Source organism: Hemitrygon akajei, chromosome 12, assembly GCF_048418815.1.
Source record: "Hemitrygon akajei chromosome 12, sHemAka1.3, whole genome shotgun sequence".
Lineage (NCBI taxonomy): Eukaryota > Metazoa > Chordata > Chondrichthyes > Myliobatiformes > Dasyatidae > Hemitrygon > Hemitrygon akajei.
Genome location: NC_133135.1, coordinates 58,976,008 through 58,996,440, shown reverse-complemented (window position 1 = coordinate 58,996,440; position 20,433 = coordinate 58,976,008). Strand labels below are relative to the sequence as shown.

General features: G+C 41.7%; 1 protein-coding gene across 1 annotated transcript in view; it reads left to right on the top strand.

The window, feature by feature from the left end:
• Positions 1-20,433, top strand: part of cachd1 (cache domain containing 1) — a 178,951-nt gene that overhangs the window by 74,922 nt on the left and 83,596 nt on the right. Inside the window, exon 3 of the mRNA XM_073063198.1 lies at positions 12,986-13,048. Coding sequence (XP_072919299.1) covers positions 12,986-13,048 — 63 coding nt within the window. The remainder of the gene's footprint in view (positions 1-12,985; positions 13,049-20,433) is intronic.

Below are 20,433 nucleotides of genomic sequence, written 5' to 3'. Positions count from 1 at the left end.
GGAGAAGACAGGAGGGGATGAAGCTAAGAGCTGCAAAAGGGATACACAGTTGGAGAAGGGAAAGGATCATGGGACGGGAGGCCTAGGGAGAAGGAAAGTGGGAGGGGAGCACCAGAGGGAGATGGAGAGCAGGCAGGAGTGATAGTGAGAGGGACAGAGAGAGGAAAAACAGAGGGGAGGAGGAGCATTAATGGAAGTTAGAGAAATCAATGTTCATGCTATATATATATTCATTTGTGTATGCTAAGGTTATGTGTATATATATGGTTTTAAATATATGTAATACATTTCATACAGTATATATTACATATGCACTATTTATTTAACAAACTATATATCATGTCTAATTCACCTGTATTTATTTTAACACTGTCTACCTACGCATTTATGGTTTGTGTGTGTGTGTGTATATTTAACACTTTATAATACTCAGATGTCGAACTTGGAATACATTAATTCTTCAAGTAGCTCAGTTAGGAAGTTCTGCAGGGAATATTGGCCAAATATATTTTCAGAATGTCGGGAAGGAGATATTTATATGATCTTTAGCTAGTGGGGATGGACAGGAGGAAGGTGGTGATTTTTGAGTTTTTGGTGAAAAGTAATATGGGGCATAGAGACCGTTTGTATGCTGGTTTATTCAGCTATGCTCCTAGTGTCTGTGCATGATGATGGTGGAGGTTGATTTGGGTGGAAATTGTGATTGCTCTGCAATATAAAAGTTGAATTTTTAGGTTCAACTTTGATGTTGAATTTAGTTAAATATGTGGATGTGTGCGTGGTCAGGCATTTGCTGTCCTCTGGGGTTGCCTCAAATTGTGCCCATTCCAGAAGATTAGCTTCTCCTCATGGCCTTAGCACATTGACTATGGACTTGCTGAGGGGCTTCCTGTGTCACAAGCCGTAAGGACCCTACTGCTGCCAGTTTATTTGTATCTTTTCAGTCACTGGTAGAAGGAGGAACAGCAAAGCTCAGAATGTTGTAAATAACCAGTTTGTAAGTTCCTGCAGCACTGGATGCTGGAAACGGAGACAAGGTGGTATTAGAGATTGGAGCCATTTGGACAAGAGTGCCAGCAGAGGAAGTAGAAGATGCAAGCCTTTGGGAGTTACCGTCCCTTTACTGATAAGAAGCTGTGAACACAACAACAAATTAAGTTTATGTTATAAATGTGGGGATGGGAATTTATAATAAACATCTATTGAAATGGTTTTGTCACTAGGAAGTATGTTTTATTTATTTAAGGATATAGAACAGCAGACTTCCTGTGCTGAATTTGCAAACATCTCTTTTGCTGTGAAGCATTTGGCCACAAAAGCAAGTTTTGTGTGGTTTAGTTATTTTTTTTGAACCAAAAAAGTAATTTCATCAAAGCGACCCACAGCATTATTTGGTCAACAATCGGTTGTTACATCTGATGATACAACAATATCATGACCTTGAGAACTGTTTTTCTGATGAGGGATGGAGTTGGGGCAGGGCAGGGTGAAATCTTTGGTTGTTCATGTGATGATTATTGTAGCACATTTCCTGGAACCGATCTAAGCTCCTAGGAATATAGTGTATTCTGGTTAATTGGGACACATCAGGACCAGTACATTTTGGCCCAATTAAGTGGCTGGCCCAATGAGTTGAAATTTCATGGAAATAGTTAAAAGGTATAAAAATGTGTTTAAAAAAAACTATTTAAAAGAAATGCAGAAAGAATGGAACACTACCAATACTACTGCAATATAATAAAACTGTTAGTTCCTAATAGTTATTGAGGGTAATAATTCAGCCCTGCAATCTTTTGATTGTAAATGAACAAAGTCACTTCAGATAGCATCAATGAGTGCCTGATTGCCTTCCTGCATAAAGTCAAACTTAAAAAAAAGATCAAAAAATCACTGCTTTTTGAGTTGTCATCCACCAGCCCAAATGGCTAACAGAGCACAAACACATGCAGCTGATGCTATTTAAAAACTGTTCACTCCACAACATATAAAAGCTGTTTCTGACATCTCCAAGCTGGAATGCTTGAAACCACAATGAGTAAACCAGTTCTGAATTGTCTTGCTGATTATTTCTTGCCAACTATCAGTGACAAAAATCACTGCTTTTTGAACACAAACACAATAATTCACTCTATTTTAAAAACAGTTCACTCAAAGCACAGTGTATAATCAAATGGCCACATAAGTGCACATGACCGACACTAATCTACAATCACTCTGAGTACCGGTGCCCCACAAGGATGTGTACTCAGCCCCCTGCTGTACTCACTGTACACCCATGATTGTGTAGCCAAGTTTCCATCAAACTCAATATATAAGTTAGCTAATGACACCATAATTGTAGGCCGTATCTTGGGTAATGATGAGTCTGAGTACAGAGAGGAAATTAAGAACCTGGTGGCATGGTGCGAAGACAATAACCTATCCCTCAACGTCAGCAAGACGAAGGAATTGGTTGTTGACTTCAGAAAGAGTAGCGGACCGCACGACCCCATCTACATCGGTGGTGCACAGGTGGAACAGGTCAAAAGCTTTAAGTTCCTCGGGGTGAATATCACAAATGACCTGACTTGGTCTAACCAAGCAGAGTCCACTGCCAAGAAGGCCCACCAGCGCCTTTACTTCCTGAGAAAGCTGAAGAAATTTGGCCTGTTCCCTAAAACCCTCACTAATTTTTATAGATGCACCATAGAAAGCATTCTTTTAGGATGCATCACAACCTGGTATGGAAGTTGTCCTGTCCAAGACCGGAGGAAGCTGCAGAAGATCGTGAACATAGCCCAGCACATCACACAAACCAATCTTCCATCCTTGGACTCACTTTACACCGTACGCTGTTGGAGCAGTGCTGCCAGGATAACCAAGGATACGACCCACCCAGCCAACACACTTTTTGTCCCTCTTCCCTCCGGGAGAAGGTTCAGGAGCTTGAAGATTCATATAGCCAGATTTGGGAACAGCTTCTTTCCAGCTGTGATAAGACTGCTGAACGGATCCTGACCCAGATCTGGGCCGTACCTTCCAAATATCTGGACCTCACTTGCACTACCTTACTTTCCCTTTTCTATTTTCTAATTATGATTTATAATTTAAATTTTTATTATATTTACTTCGATTCGGAGAAGCTGTAGCGAGTTCCCCCTCTCCATGCAGCTCACAATCCCAAAGGAACAGCGGAGACCGATACAGTTTGGTACCAGCAACGTCGCAGGAGTTGCCAGTCAACATTGAACTCTGTGTAGGACTGCCTTAGGGATTCCAGCTCTGAATTTTTCCCTCAGGGTTTATTCCCGCGCCTTCCCCATGAGGGGGTGTAGCCTCAAGGCAGTGGATGTTTGAAATCAGAGTTTTGCTTCTCCTAGATGAGCTGTCAACCATGACTAGTGAGCCCCATCTGCCTGTAGTGACTGGCTTTAAGGCACCAGTAACCCACCTTTGCCCCTTCTCCTGTCAGTAGAAACAGTTCTGTCATGCTTAGTAGCTAAGCCAGACGTGAAGGCCGGGAGCTGGATTTGGTTGTCAGAGGCTATTTGAGGCGCACATCATTGGGAGCATTTAATAGGTAGTGGGAGCTTGTTCCCATTACCATCCCCAGCTATAACAATCTGTGGTTAATATATCCTTTCTAGTGTGTGGAGACTAAAGTTACAAATAGTAGACAATGTTCCAGTACAATTGCAGGAAGCATTTCCTTCTTCATTCAAATATCCTCATAATGAAGGATAACATTGTGTTTGCTCTCAATCACATACTGTATCTACAGTGTGTATTTGTCTTTAGGGGCTTGTATACAAGCACTCACAATTTTCTGTGCTCGTAGTTACACCTACACTCAGTGGCCGTTTTATTAGGTACACCTGTACATCTGTTTGTAATTGCAAATATCTGTTCAGCCAATCCTGTGGTGGCAACTCAATGCATAGAAGTGTGCAGATATGTTCAAGAGGTTCAGGGGTTCAGACCAAACATCAGAATGGGGAAGAAATGTGATCTAAGTGACTTTGACCTGTTACATACCCATGGGTATCTTGTGACTGTCACATGACCATGATGTAATTGAGGCTGTGCTGGGCATGATGTAATGGTCTTGTGATAGTGGAGTGATGTAATTTTCCCGCCAGTGAGAGGTCATGTGATGGCCTGTTTCAACAGGGTATAAAAGGAGATCCCCTCCCTGTGACGCAGGTCAGTTCGTGGTTTAACTCGTCAGTGGCTCCGTTCTGCTGCGTATTTGATTTTATGACGCAATTTCGTTTTAAAAGTGCAGTTTTAATTTTTACTGTAAGAATTGTTGTGCCGGCAGTTCTGAAAATCACTGCCAGTTAAAGTCCAGTCGGAGAGTGAAGAATTATCGAAGTTCAGAAAACCCGAAAGATCAAGAAAAGTTGGCGTTGTCGGCAGTAAAACAGGTTCGACCTTATTTGATCCTCTTTCGGAAGGAATTAGTAACCTGCAATCCAAGATAGCTCCTGCTAAAAGAGCAGAAAAAGCTGGATGCAGGGTTTCGCCAAGGAAAAGGTCAGTGCCTTTAAGCCGTTTTATTTCCTTCATCGTAAATCCTTCAGGCAAGGCATACTTCGGCTGGGATCAGCAGTAACGTCACGAAGGAGAATTTATTACTTCAAGGAAAGTCTGTCCTAACTGGCTGTAAATCATTTTGGACTTTTTGCAATACTACTTTAAAGAACTGAGTTCGCATTTCTCGCTTTAAGAACTGTTTGAGCTGCTGTATCGCAGCCGACTTCCGGTTAAGTTAGTCGTTTGTTTACTTTTGTGTTTTTTTTAAAGCAGTGTTTAATATATGTTTTATTTGTTACGAAAAACCTGTCTCAATTATATATTCATTGTTGCCATATCGTAACAGACCGTGGAATGATTGTTGATGCCAGTCGGGGTGGTTTGAGTATCTCAGAAACTGCTGATCTCCTGGGATTTTCACACACAACAGTCTCTAGAGTTTACAGAGAATGGTGCAAAAAAAAATTAAAAAAACAGTATTGTTGGGGGGAAAAAAACACCTTGTTAACAAGAGAGGTCAGAGGAGAATGGCCAGACTATTTCAAGCTGACAGGATAACCACACATTGCAAACAGTGGTGTGCAGAAAAGCATCTCTGACTGCACAAGACAGTGCAGTGGATGGGCTACAGCAGCAGGAGACCATGAACATACACTCATTGGCTACTTTATTAGTTGCAGGAGTGGCCACAAATGTAGTTTAGTGTCGTTAGAAAACTTGGAAATGTGATATGTGGCTCTCTTGGTCATATTGTTGATCTAGATGGTGAAAATCTGGGGCCGAGGCACAGGATTATGTAAATACGGGAATAAGTACATCACTCTCAGAATGATTTGTTTATACTACGGGTTGCTTTCTGTCCTATAAACAACTCTCAATCTAGCCTGCATGATGCCTCCAATTCCATGTGCTCCAAACTTATTGATCAACCTATGTGTGTGACCTTATTTAATACCTTCTGGAAATCTAGATGGAGCATATCACTGATACCTCCTGACCAATTCTATTTTGTCACAACCGATGAATTAAACATGATTTTCCATTCATAAATCCATGTTCTGCTTGAACCCATTATTTCATTCAAAGTGTTCCATTATTACATCCTCCATTAGAGATCTCAGCATTTTCCCTACCATTGATATCTGGCCAACAGTTTGGGAGTTTGGTTTTCTCTCTCCCTCCTTTTTAAAATAGTGTGATGTAGTTTGCTTCTCTTTAATCCACTGAAACAGTTCCAATGATAACCAGAGTTCACATTACCTGTGAAAACAGCCACCTTAAGTCTGAGTTGTAAATTGTTGGATATCATGAGATTTATCAACTTTCATGATCAACTATATAGGTACTGTATTTATTCTATTTTCTGGCCAATACTTTCTTTGCTGTGCTCCTCATCCTCAGGAGATCCCTGTTCACTATTTGGTGAAAGTTCATCTCTGAGTCCATGCCAGTTTTGTGTAGAGCAAGATGTTCATTTCCTTGTCTTTGCCCTTTTCCCACAGTCCCTTAACTCCCCCCCCCCCCCCCCCCCCAAGTGCCTGTCTGGTTACCTTTTGAAAGCCATAATTATCTTTCTAATATGTTTCCTTTGCTTTTGCAAGCATTGAGACCCAGATCATCACCACTCTCCAGTTTATATATTTAAAAAAACTTTTCCTCATATCCTGTGGATTTTTTACCCTTCGATTTAGATTTCTGTCATCTGGTATTTAAACGATCTGCTCCTGGATGAAGATTCTGTACTCTATCTAAACCTTTAATGATCTTACAAAGATATGTCAAAACACCTTGTGGCTGAAGTCCCTCATCCTAGAGAGTTCTGGTAAATCTCTCTATATCCTCTCCAGGACTATTCTCAAGATGCAATTAATAAAATTTGATGCAATATATCAGTTGCATGCAAAAGAACTTTGACAATCTTGTGTGTACAGCTTTGCTTAATTATACACAAGCCTCTAAGTGAATTCACCTTAAGGGCTACGTTTGATGGTTTCTTGAGGTAACCTAGTACATGTCGAGTTCTCCAAATCCAAACTGCTTGGGGCCAGAAGTGTTTTGGATTTTGGATGTTTTTGGAATACATAATAAGATAGCTTGGGATCGGTATAATTTCCAACTCTGAGTTTATGTGCTACTGGTGTTTTACACTTGTTCATCACACATTTGTTTAACAGTAAAAATTATTACACATCATAACAAAAACAGCACAGCAGCATTGGGAGAATACCCGAATCGGCTGTTGAACAACAACAAACAACGGCAGGCTTTCAGCCTCCACCTACGATGCTGTGTTTTCATTTAAAGGTTACAGTGTACTGTATTTGTATTTTATCTTTGTTTTAGGTTTTGTGTTAGATTTTCATCAGCAAACTCCTCAATGGATTTCTCTGCTGCATCACGATCAGCAGATACTTAAATTTAATGACATGCCTTTTCTTAAATTTCTGCAACTAGCCTCCACGATTACCTTGACTGCCTGTGAGCAAACAAGTCTCAAGGTTGTATGATTTATACATTCTTTGACAATGAATGTACTTTAAATTTTTAGTTTGTTGTAATTGGCCTTTGCTTGTTTTATGATCAACATGTCGTTAAGTGGCAAATGTTCACTCTGCTGACGAATCCACTCTTTCAGTACACAATCAGGATCTTCTGTTTTTTGCTTTATGCAGTGTTTTTCTATTTTTCATCAACTTCTGTTCTTTACGTATGTGAGGTCACCTCTCAGAACTGCCTGTGGTCTGCAGAGACCTGCACACATCACCTGGGAACCTTCCTAGCACCTTGTGAAATTTTCCATTTGTGACACCATGTCAGTGCTCAGAAAAATTGCAGATAATGGAATTTTTCAGATTTTGGATCTCCAGATAAGGGGATCTTAACCTATAATATATTAACCTTAAAATGTGTTATTTGCATCCCACAGAGAGGTGAGATGTAGCTATCCGTATGCAGATTCTATGGAAAAGGCCTGCAGGTAGTCCCTCGTTACTATAATGTTTCTCTTTACTTGGATTTCTGAGGTTATTCATGATCATTGGCCTTTAACTGAAGAATAATGTTTGGAAAGTGTGCATTTGTAAGACCCTTGTTACTAGGGACAGGATGTTACCTTTCAGGCACGAACTCTAATACTGATGGGTACTTTGACCTCTTTTCTTGCTCCATGTTAAGCCTACAGTGTCATTTGCCTCCCTTGTTGCTCCAGTTACAACTGCAGTTTGTCTCGTTTATGTCCCATCATGTGATTAGCTGCTCCTCTACTTGCCTGGTGGATGCAGCAGATGAAGCTGCTTCTCAGGGAAGAGAAACAAAGTCTAAGGTTCAGGTTGAAGGCCCTTTGTCCAGATGGGCAACTTGGAAGGAAAGCAGTTTAGACTTCCAGGTGAAATGGGTAGTGTGTGTGGGGGTGGGGGATAATGCTGGAAGTTATTCTTGGACAAATGCTTACAACAGCAAGTTGTGAGCTTGTCAGTGAAGAGTTGTCACGTGTCTCTTGCAACCTTAGGCAAGTTCTTTTTGCTTCGGGAAACCTGTTTTGTGATCAGGGTCCCAGTTCATTGTAGTTTATTGCATCTCTGCCGTTGACAGCAGTGAATTATAAATGGGACATGAAAGAATATGAGCCTATCCAAAACTATATGTAGAAAACATTTCTCATTACTTCATTCTTCAACATCTAATATTTCTGTGTATGGTGAGACCAAGCTTCTGGGAAAAACTGTAAAAATGGTATTACCATTTTTCAGTTCCTTCATCCCTGCCACATCTGTTCTCAGGATGTGGTCTTCCTTTCCAGGACATCAGAGCTGTCTTCCTTCTTCAAAGAACGGGATTTTCTATTCCACCATTGATGCTGTCCTCACCTGCATCTCCTCCATTTCCTCAACATCTGCACTCAGCCCACCTTCCTGCCACTTTAACCGTGATAGAGTTCCTCTTGTCCTTACCTACTGCCCCATGAGGTTCCACATTGAACACATTATCCTCCGCAACTTCCGCCATCTCCAAAGGGATCTGATAACAAACATATCTTTACCTCCCCCTCTCCCTGCAATTTCCACAGGGATCGCTCTTTCCATGATTCTTCCTCTCCATTAATCTCCCTCCTGGCACGTATCTTGGAAGCAGTCTAAGTGTTACACCTGCCCACCTACCTCCTCCCTCACCTCCATTCAGGGCCCCAAACAGTTCCTCCAGATGAGGCAACAAATCACCTGCGAGTCTGCTGGAGTCGTCTGCTGCTCCTGATGCCACCTCCTCTACACTGGTGAGACCTGTCGTAAATTGGGGGAGCACTTTGTCAAGCACCTCCACTCCATCTGCCAAAAACGTAACTACCTGGTGGTCATTTTAATTCCCATTCCCATTCCTGTTCCAACATGTCAGTCCATGGCCTTCTCGTGTGCCAAGATGAGGCCACCCTCAGGGTGGGGAAGTAATACCTTATTTTCTGTCTGGGTAGCCTCCAACCTGATAGCATGAATATTGATTTCTTACACTTAAAAAAAATTCCCTCCGACTCACCCTCCTCCTCCTCTTCCATTCCCTACTCTGGCCTTTTACCTCTTCACACCCACTTATCATTTCCCACTGCGTCCCCTCCTTCCCTTTCTCTTATGGTCTATTCTCTCCTCCTATCAGATTCCTTTCTTTCCTTTACCTTTTGCACCCACTTGACTTCACCTGTCACCTTCCAGCTATCCCCCATGCCTCCCCCCACCTTTTTATTCTGGTGTCTTCCCCCTTTTCAGTCCTCAAGAAGGGTCTGGCCTGACGTGTCTGCTTATTCGTTTCCATGGATGCTGCCTGACCTGCTGAGTTCCTCCAGCATTTTCTGTTGTTTCATGTTCCTGTACGATTTTGCTTGCTTTGAAGACGATGCCAAATTTCTTATCAAGTGGCTCCAGGTGGTTCAGTGATTCTTGGAAGCTGAAAATAACAGTGGATCATAGGGCTTGTTACAAACATGAAACAAAATGGAACGTTGTTGGTAATTTTTAAATTCCTAAAAAAATGGTGAGATGCCTTTGTGTCTTTTTAAACAGTTATTAGTCACTAGCACTCTATTCATATCCATTCCCTTCACCAGCTCTCCCCTTCCAGAGCAGCAACTCCAAGTGCATTGTCAGTCATTTCTAACAGTCAACGTTTCAGGCCGAGACCCATCAGCAGGTTTGGAGAAAAAGACGGGTCAGGGTATGAAAGTGTAGGGAGGGGAGAAAGAACCACAAGGTGACCGGTGAAACTGGGAGTGGGGAAGGAGAGCTGGGAAGTTGATTGGTGAAAGAGATGCCAGCTTGGAGAGGGGGTTTCACCTATCACCTTGTGGCTCTTCCTCCACCCCCCCTCCCCAACTTTCTTACCCTGACTCCTCATTTTTCCAGTCCTGATGAATGCCAGAAAGGTCACCAGTACTCTTTTCCATAGATGCTTCCTGGGCTGCTGAGTTCCTGCAGCATTTTGTGTGTGTTGCTTTGAATAAGTGTTTGGAAACTAACCACTTGAACTTCCCCTATTCATTCATTGTGGCACTTGCTCAGCCTTTCTTTTGCTCTAATGGTTTCTTCCAAAGCATACACCATCTCCTGTGAGTGCTGTAATGCAACATAGTTGTCTATTTGGAGGACCATTGTGTACCTTTGTGCAGGGGAACATTAAAGAACTAGAGGTGAGAATTCGGGCCTCTACTGTTCCTCCTTCCTCGCAATGCTGTAGCAATGTCCAATCCTACCACAGTGGAGCAGTGAACTTCTATAACCACAGCATCTTCAGAGGGTCACATGTAGCTTCATCCATGATGTGAATTTCTTTATTGTTGCTGCGCAGTTGCATTAAAGGCACAGTACTTCTGACAGGGCTTTCAGTATCTCATGATTTTGAGCCCCTCTTAAATTTGCTTCTAGGTTTTCCTGCTCTATTGTTAGGAGCTCGAGGAATTCTAGTTTCCTCATGATAAGTCTCAACCTGATAATAAAACCAGACGCAACATTTTAACTGCAGCTCATTAATTTTTACGAATTTGGAAAACTAATTGGAAGAAATAGCAACATTTATTTAAATTTATTTGTTTATTTAGTTTATTTAAAACTATGTGAAAAGGTGAATTGAATTAAGGAACATTTTATCAACATTTATCCAATTGGAAGGTGATTTTGGAGCTAAATGTGCATTGAAGCCAGAGCAAGGGTTGTGATACGGGAGGTCCACATTTTGCTAGCATCAGCAAACAGTTCACTTAACTTTCTAAGTCCACGTTTACACGAGGCACCGCTCCAGGCAGTGGCATTATTAGAGAAACTGTACTGAATCCTTCATGTTGGATGCTGTTTTGGGGCTAAATGTGATCCCATTGTGGAGGCAGGAACAAACTTTACCCATGATTGCTGGAGTGTGTGGGAGCGGAGAGAAGAATCTGACACCATGCTATTAAATAACTCTGTTCAGAAATATTCACTCATCAAACATTAATAAAAATTAGACTTTTACATAAGAAGTAGGAGTAGGCCATCCAGCCCGTTGAGCTTGCCCCGCCATTCAATAAGATCATGGCTGATCTGTCCGTAAACTCAGCTCCATCTACCTGCCTTTTCCCCATAACCCTTAATTCCCTTACTATGTAAAAATCTACCTAACTGTATCTTAACTATATTTAGTGAAGAAGCCTCAACTGCTTCCCTGGGCAGAGAATTCCACAGATTCACCACTCTCTGCGAAAAACAGATTTTCTTCATCTCCGTCCTAAATCTTCTCCCCTGAATCTTGAGGCAATGTCCCCTAGTTCTAGTCTCACCTACCAATGGAAACAACTTTCCTACTTCTATCTTATCTATCCCTTTCAAAATTTTGTATGTTTCTATAAGATCTCCTCATTCTTCTGAATTCCAGAGAGTATAGTACCAGGCGACTCAATCTCTCCTCATAGGTTAACCCCTTCGTCCCTGGAATCAACCTGGTGAACCTCCTCTGCACTGCCTCCAAAGCCAGTATATCCTTCCTCAAGTATGGAGACCAGGACTGCACACAGTACTCCAGGTGTGGCCTCACCAGTACCCTGTATAGTTGCAGCATGACCTCACTGCTCAATTTTTAAATTAAAAAAATACTTAACATGTTCACAATAACTAGAACTATAAGTTTGCAAAGATTTGGCATGACATCGAATACTTTGACAAACTTCTATTGATGCGTGGTGAAGAATATATTGCAGCCTGGTATGGAAACACTAATGCTGTTGAATGGAAAATCCAACAAAAGGTAGCAGATATAGCCCAGTCCATTATGGGTAAATCTCTTTCCACTATTGAGAACATCTACATGGAGTGGTGTCGTAGGAAAGCAGCATGCATCATTGGGGAATCCCCATCACCCAGGTCATGCTCTATTCTCACTGCTGCCATCAGGAAGAAGGTACGGGAACACTAGGACTCTCACTCAGGCTCTTGAACAGTGGGGATAACTTCATTCACCTTCACTTGCTGTTCCCATAATCTCTGGACTCAACTTTCAAGAGCTCTTCTTCTCATGTTCTCGATATTTATTGCTTTTTTCTCTCTCTTTTGTATTTGAACAGTTTGCTGTACTTTGCTCTTTGGTTGTTCGTCTGCCCTGTTGGGTGAGGTCTTTCGGTTGTGGTTCTTGGATTTACAGAGTATGCCGGCAAGAAAAAAAATCTCAGGGTTGTACATGGTGACATATGTACTTAGATAATAAATTTACTTTGAACTTCATGAGCTACCTATTAGTTACCAAGGCCCTTTGCAGCCATTCTCAATTACACACAATTCAGAAAGTAGCTTCCCCAACATAGATGCTAGGGAAATGCATGGCACGTGTGCTGTGCTTCTAGGCTTCACAAAGAGTCCAGTGGTAAGCTTTGATTGGTTAAAGCACCATTTGAGCACCTTTCAGGAAATCTGGGGTCTCCATATGTTTGTAGAATGTGGGAGTCTCAAATGTAAGGCTTGAGGTGGGTGGAGATTTTGGGATTTGGGATGTGGTGACGAGTAAATGTGGTATCTTGTGTATGCTTGAGGCAAAGGTACATCATTTACAAGCCGTGGCTTAATTATTTTGAGTCTTAATTTAAAAAAAACTTGTGACAAAGCTGGGAAGAGTTTGGGTCAATGTTTTGAAAAATAAATCTGCCAAGAGTTTTAAATATACTTACATTACCAAGTGTAAATAGAAAAGTGTGGAGAGTTTGTACTATGGAGTCTCTGGTGACTGTAAAGTCAGATCGTTGTGATCTACAGAGAGCTGACATTCTAGCTATAATGCTACTCGCTTGAACATCAGCTAGGCTGTGATTCTTGTAAAATTTCAACCCACAGAACTTGGAAAGGGTTGCAGTTACCTGAGCTTCTAGGGCTGTATTTTAGAGAATGTCATTATAATGGTAATGGCACTCGCCATTTTTTTTTGTCGCGTAGCCATATATTTTATCTAACCTCTTCTTTTTAATTTTCAGGCAATCTATAATTCATTTGTTTACGTTGAGAAAATCTCCAATGGGGAAACAGAAGTGCAGCAGGTAGGTAAAACTTTCTGCTTCTCTCTTCATAGCCACTGTCTTTTGTCAGGTATTTGTTTGCAGGATACTGCAGCCTATACAGTTTGAATTGTTTTGGCAGTTCTATTTGCACTCACCCTACCCAAATCTGTTAGGGGCCCCCTAGATTCATGAGATTCACAGCTGCCTGCCAGATTCTTTGGACCAAAGTAATATTCAGCTTGTGCAGCTTGTTACCATCAGGTTGGAAACCCTGAATGTATGATTCCTTGTTTGTGATAAATTTGTCCCTGCATACATCTTGATGTGATTGTGGAATTTTAATTGTGGTTTCACCACTTTGTTGCTTTTTCTTATCTTGATTGAAGGAGGTAAACTTTTTGAAGGTGTCCACACCAACACATGCGCGCGCACACACACACACACACACACACACACACACACACACACACTCACACTCACACTCACACTCACACTCACACTCACACTCACACACTCACACTCACACACACTCACACTCACACTCACACTCACACTCACACTCACACTCACACTCACACACACACACACACACACTCACACACACTAGACGTACTGTCCAAAGAGGAAATTTGCAGATGCTGGAAATTCAAGCAACACACACAAAATGCTGGTGGAACACAGCAGGCCAGGCAGCATCTATAGGAAGAAGCACTGTCGACTTTTTGGGCCGATACTAAGAGATTTTCAAACGTCGACAGTGCTTCTTCCTATGGATGCTGCTTGGCCTGCTGTGTTCCACCAACATTTTGTGTAAATAAAGCAGTCCCAGTTTAGGAATGAGAAATATAAATGAAGATTATTGCTCCTAGTTACAATTATGTGGATGTCGAGCAAGAGTAGAATTGGTTTTGGCAGCATTGTTCACTTCTTGCAGTCTCCATAATCTCTAGCTGACTGACACTTGGTGAGTATATTTACAAATAAGCAATGACTAAAGAGCCTAGAATGCCACAAGTACATTTTAGAAGGGGGAAATTTTGTAAGAAGCAATTAAACCAGTAAGGCATTATGACAAGAGAAATGATGAACTGTCATAAATATTTGCATTAATACTTTTAAAATTTTGTGACATTTGAGCACCTAGAGAGATTGCCTACAATTAAAGATGAACTGATCACAGGTCTCTCTTTGAGTTGCTGTCTGTTTGATGCTGTAGAATGGTAAAACTGAGAGTCAAGTAGGGTAGATGCCATGTTGGGTTCTGAAAGTGACCTATCTGACCACAGTGGTCAGGAGGTGTGCTTTTCCTTGTGATTCTGGGCAGGGGCTAACCATTTGTTTAGGCACCTGTGGAGTTTGTGAAGGAGAGCAGTTTGTTTTTGTGGACTTGCTGTGGTTGGAGCCAAAGTCATGTTTCATAGTTTTGTTTCTCTTTTTCAAGCCAGTGTTATTAGGTAAAGGTAGTTCAGAGTTTTGATTATGTTTTCCGGCAGCAGTGTTTCATGTTTAGTTTAAGACATGGAGTCTTAAGACATTTAAGACATACAGCATGCAAGCCCACGCTTCAGCTCACTGAATCCAGGCTGACAATCTTACACTCAAGCCATTTTATTCCTTCTCCACATTCCCATCAATTCTTCCCATATTTTTCCACCTACAAAGTACTGTGGGCTACCTGCAGTGACCAATTAACCTCGAATCTCCCACATAATTGGAATGTGGAAGGAATTGAACACAGATATTGGGAGAAAATGCAAACTCCAAACAGACCCCACTGGAGCTGTGAAGTAACAACTCTACCATTGCACTGCTGTGCTGCCAAGCTGCACCTTTGTGCTATTCTCTGTACTCTGGATAAAATTTGAACCATATAGATAAGGATTTTAATGTAGGAGTCTTTACTGGGCTATCTAATCTCACCCATGTGGAAGAGTTTTGAATTGGTTTCAATATTGTCAATTTAAGCAGCCAGTGTAAAGATCAGTTAAGTATATCATCACCATCTAGTTTACATATGCAAGGATATTTTGTCACAATTGCACAGTCCTTGGTCACAATGTCCCTCCAGACCATTTGTTGAAGAATAACCATTGGATTACTGGAATCTAGTCAAGCATTGCCACCTTCTTTAAGAAAGAGAGAAAAGGAGGGGTTAAGATATTTACATTGTTGAACAGTATTGTTTTGCTTGTTAGCTTTAGCAATGCTTGTGATTCTGTGATTGAAGTTGAGATAAAACTTGTGACTTTTTACATAAGCGGCTTTTCCATGCTGAACATTTGTTAGTCAAATCCATGTTTTTTTTGCTATGGCAAAGCGAGGTTGCAGATGCTGAGCTAACTGCGGGAAGAACAGAGGGTCAGGCAATGACTGGAAAATAGATTTCCAGTCAAGGCTCTTCATCTGGAATAAGACCATAAGACATAGGAGCAGAATTAGGCTATCTGGCCCATTGTATCTGCTCCACCATTCAATCATGACTGATCCATTTTTTTTCTCTCCTCCTCAACCCCACTCCTCGGCCTTCTCCACATAACCTTTGATGCCATGTCCAATCAAGAACCTATCAATCTGCCTTAAATACACCCAAAAACTTGGCCTCCACAGCTGCATGTGGCAACAAATTCTCCACCCATTTGTGAAAGAAATTTCTCTGCATCTGTTTTGAAAGGACTCTCCTCTATCCTGATGCTGTGCCCTCTTGCCTTAGACTCTCCCACCATGGGAAACATCCTTTTCACATCTACTCTGTGTAGGCCTTTCAACGTTTCCCCCCTCATCCTTCTGAATTCCAAAGAGTACAGACCCAGAGCCATCTCTAAAATAAAAGAATATTTTTGTTGCTTAAGGATATTCTTGATTCTGATTCTGATTCTGATTCTTGATTATGAGTATAATTCTCTGTAACTTCCGCCACCTCTAACGGGATCCCACTACCCAGCACATCTTTCCCTCCCCCACTCTTTCTGCTTTCCGCAAGGATCGCTCCCTATGCGACTCCCTTGTCCACTTGTACCCCCATCCCTTCCCACCGATCTCCCTCCTGGCACTTATCCTTGTAAACGGAACAAGTGCTACACCTGCCCTTACACTTCCTCCCTCACCACCATTCAGGGCCCCAGACAGTCCTTCCAGGTGAGGCGACACTTCACCTGTGAGTCGGCTGGTGTGGTGTACTGCGTCCGGTGCTCCTGGTGTGGCCTTTTATATATTGGTGAGACCCGACGTAGACTGGGAGACCGTTTCGCTGAACACCTATGCTCGGTCCGCCAGAGAAAGCAGGATCTCCTAGTGGCCACACATTTTAATTCCACGTCCCATTCCCATTCTGATATGTCTATCCATGGCCTCCTCTACTGTCAAAATGAATCCAAACTCAGGTTGGAGGAACAACACCTTATATACCGGCTGGGTAGCCTCCAACCTGATGGTATGAACATTGACTTCTCTGATTTCCGTTAATGCCCCTCCTCCCCTTCTTACCCCATCCCTGACATATTTAGTTTTTTTCTCTCTCTCTCTGCCCATCACTCTGCCTGTTCTCCATCTCCCTCTGGTGCTTCCCCCCCCCTTCTTTCTCCTGAGGCCTCCCGTCCCATGATCCTTTCCCTTCTCCAGCTCTGTATCACTTTCGCCAATCACCTTTCCAGCTCTTAGCTTCATCCCACCCCCTCCGGTCTTCTCCTATCATTTTGCATTTCCCCCTCCCCCCACTACTTTCAAATCTCTTAGTATCTCTCCTTTCAGTTAGTCCTGATGAAGGGTCTCGGCCTGAAACGTCGACAGTGCTTCTCCTTATAGATGCTGCCTGGCCTGCTGCATACCACCAGCATTTTGTGTGTGTTTCTTGATTATGTGCTGTCTTTCTACCAACTCAGCCTAGAATCCTTGTTTGCTCTGCCTTCCATCAATCATGTAATGAAAACCTAATGTAGCCATCTCTGCTGCAGAAGGTTGTTTTGATGGCATCTTAGGAAGGCCCATTTTCTTTGTTCCATGAATGAACTTAATTTCATCATTATTAAGCAGCAAAAGGGAAATGTATTGATTGTACAACTCTGTTTGCTGCTTCTTGGATAATGGAGTAGTTTGAGACTTCAGGAAATGGGACTTGGGTCAACAGTTAGGCATGGGCTTATAAGTTGCAAGAAACATTGATAAAAGTGCCGGAAAGTCCAATCTAAATCAAGAGGATCTAATTGTCCTCCCAGGACATTTTTGTGGCTGACCATTAACCAGATATTTAATGGAAAATTACCCAAATGTACTGTGTCTTCAAATGCAGGTCAGAGGTCGTGCATCCTGAGATATGAATCGTCTTTGGACTTCCTTTAAAGAGTCCCATTGCTTCTGAGGCACAAGACAAGAATATAGTGAACTTATTAGCTTGAATGAGAATGCCTACAACACCATTTAAGAAGGTCAGGACCAATTTAGAAGCAGTTCAGTTGATTGGCACCTCGTCCACCATTTGTATTATTCGCTCATTCCAGGTCCACCACATCTGTGAGAGTCAGCACAACAGAATTTCACAGTAGCTCTGATAAAAGGGACAGGGAAGAGGTGAATGACAATACCATCATATTCAACCATTCCATCACTGTTTTTGCATTAGAATCCTTTTTTTCCCTTGCAGCACTGGGGTGTGCTGTGCTCCTGTAGGCAGATGTATTTCAAGAAAGAAGTTCATCGCTACCATATAAGTTCACTTAGAGATGGGCAATTACTATTAGCCTCAATTGTCACAGACATCATAGAATGTATGTAGGTGCACCCTTGTGTTAATGTAAGCACAGTAGAGAGTGATTTGTTCTCATTGTGCTCTGTGTTTAATCTTTGCTCCTCGCCTTGTAATTTAATCACCATTAAAGGAGTCTGTGAAACCTGGCAGATCTTGTACTGTGCCCATTTGCAACTTCAGCTCAAACCACTTGATCTGAGAATTCTGCTAACTGAACCACTGCTGAAATGGTTTTAGGTGATTACAAGGAAAGGAAAGGACTAGAATAATGACGGATGGAGTTAGATATAAAGAAGAGGGAGGATGGTGTGGAGTTTTAGACCATAAAACCATAAGATAAAGGAGCAGAAGTAGGCCATTCGGCCCATCGAGTCTGCTCTGCCATTCAATCACGGGCAGAGCCAATTCTTCCAGTCATCCCCACTCCCCTGCCTTCACCCCATACCCTTTGATGCCCTGGCTAATCGAACCTATCTATATCTGCCTTAAATACACCCATTGACTTGGTCTCCACAGCTCTTCGTGGGAACAAATTCTACAGATTTACCACCCTCTGACTAAAGTAATTTCTCCGCATCTCAGTTCTAAATGGAAATCCTTCAATCCTGAAGTCATGCCCTCTTGTCCTAGACTCCCCTAGCATGGGAAATAACTTGGCCATATCTAATCTGTTCAGGCTTTGTAATATTCAGAACATTTCTATGAGATTCCCCCCCCCCACCTCATTCTCCTGAACTCCAGGGAATACAGCCCAAGAGCTAACAGACGTTCCTCCAGTTTTATTCCTGGAATCATTCTTGTGAATCTTCTTTGAATCCTCTCCAATGTCAGTATATCCTTTCTAAAATAAGGAGCCCAAAACTGCACCCAGTACTCCAAGTGTGGTCTCATGAGTGCCTTGTAGAGCCTCAACATCACAACCCTGCTCTTATATTCTATACCTGTAGGAATTAATGCCAACATTGTATTCGCCTTCTTCACCACTGACTCAACCTGGAAGTAAACCTTCAGGGTATCTTACACAAGGACTCTCAAGTTCCTTTGCATCTCTGCATCTTGAATTCTCTCACCATCTGTCCATTTATTTCTTCCACCAAAGTGCATGATCATACACTTTCCAACATTGTATTTCATTTACCAATTCTTTGCCCATTCCCCTAAACTAAGTCTCTGCAGACTCTCTGTTAATGTTAACTTAATTAGTTGGGATGTAGGACGTGTACACATGCAGTAAATTTTATGTAATTTTTTAAGAATTTGGTGCACAAACTGATTTATGTATATTTGGTCTTACCCCATCCACTAAAATATTTTCCTTTTTCAGCTATTGAAGCAGTTCATTCGATTAAGAGAGCTGTGAGCTAATGCCAATATTTGGACAGGCTCCAAGGGTTAGTGGAAGGCTGCCAAATCTTTTCCGAACTTTTCCGAGCCCAATCAGGGTATCTTTTTTCATGTATAAGTGAGGATAGAATTGCATGTTGTAACTCAAGAAGGCTAAGATTCACCAGTAAATATGATCCACTCGATGTAAGGCCAATTAATTTCTGGATTTCGCAGGAATTTCCTGGTTCAGATGCTTAAAATTTGATTGCTAATAGAAGTTTGCTGAAAAGTTTGGGTCTTTTGAGAAAATTGCTTTGCTGTTGAGATGATTATTAAGTGTTTTCTGATCGATTTAATATTTCTGTTTTGAATTGTATTTTTCTCTATTACTTCATGCCACTGTAGTGTAATTTGTTATAATTGAGCGCTGGGACTCAAAGAGCTAGTTGGTAAAGCTCCTCAGAAATGTATCAACCTTAAAGAGCACTGGTATGGCTTCACTTGGAGTATTGTGAGTAGTTTTGGGCCCCCTGGAAAAGATGTGCTGAAACTGGAGCGGATTCAAAAGATGCTCATGAAAATGATTCCAGGATTGAATGGCTTCTCATATGAAGAGCGTTTGATAGCTTTGGGCCTGTATTCACTGGAATTCTGAAGAATGAAGGGTGACCTCATTGAAACCTATCGAGTAGTGAAAGGCCTCAATAGAGTTGATGTGGGGTGGATCTTGCCTATGGTGCCAGAAGACGCAGCCTCAGAATAGAGAGGCATCCTTTTGGAAGGAAGATGATGAGGAATTTCTTTAGCCAGAGAGTGGTGAATCTATGCAATTCTTTGCCACAGGTGGCTGTGGAGGCCAACTCTTGGTGTATATTTAAGACAACAGTTGATAGATTCTTGATTGGCCAGGACATGAAGGGATATAGGGAGAAGGCAGGAGATTGGCTTTGAGAGGAAAATTGAATCAGTCATGATGAAATGGCAGAGCAGACACGATGGGCCAAATGGCCTCATTCTCCTATATCTTAAGGTCTTATGGTATAATAGCTTAAAAAAAAGGGAATTCCATTTGAAAAGAGGAAACAATTCTCTTAAAGCAGCTCAAGGATGAAGTTAAATTTGAAAGTATCAAGGGCTAATGGTAGACTAGAAGAATGGGAATTTTTCAGGAACAGCTTATAAGAAAGTATAGAACTGGTTTTGGGGGAAATTACCTAAATCTCACATCAAAATAAGGTTTTCTCTGTGTACAATGTACTGTGTATGTTAATCAAAATGGCTTCTTTGGTTTGCTAGAGTAGGAATGCTTTTAAGTTTGATAAGTGTTTTCTCTTGTAGTTGTTTATCTTTGGACTTG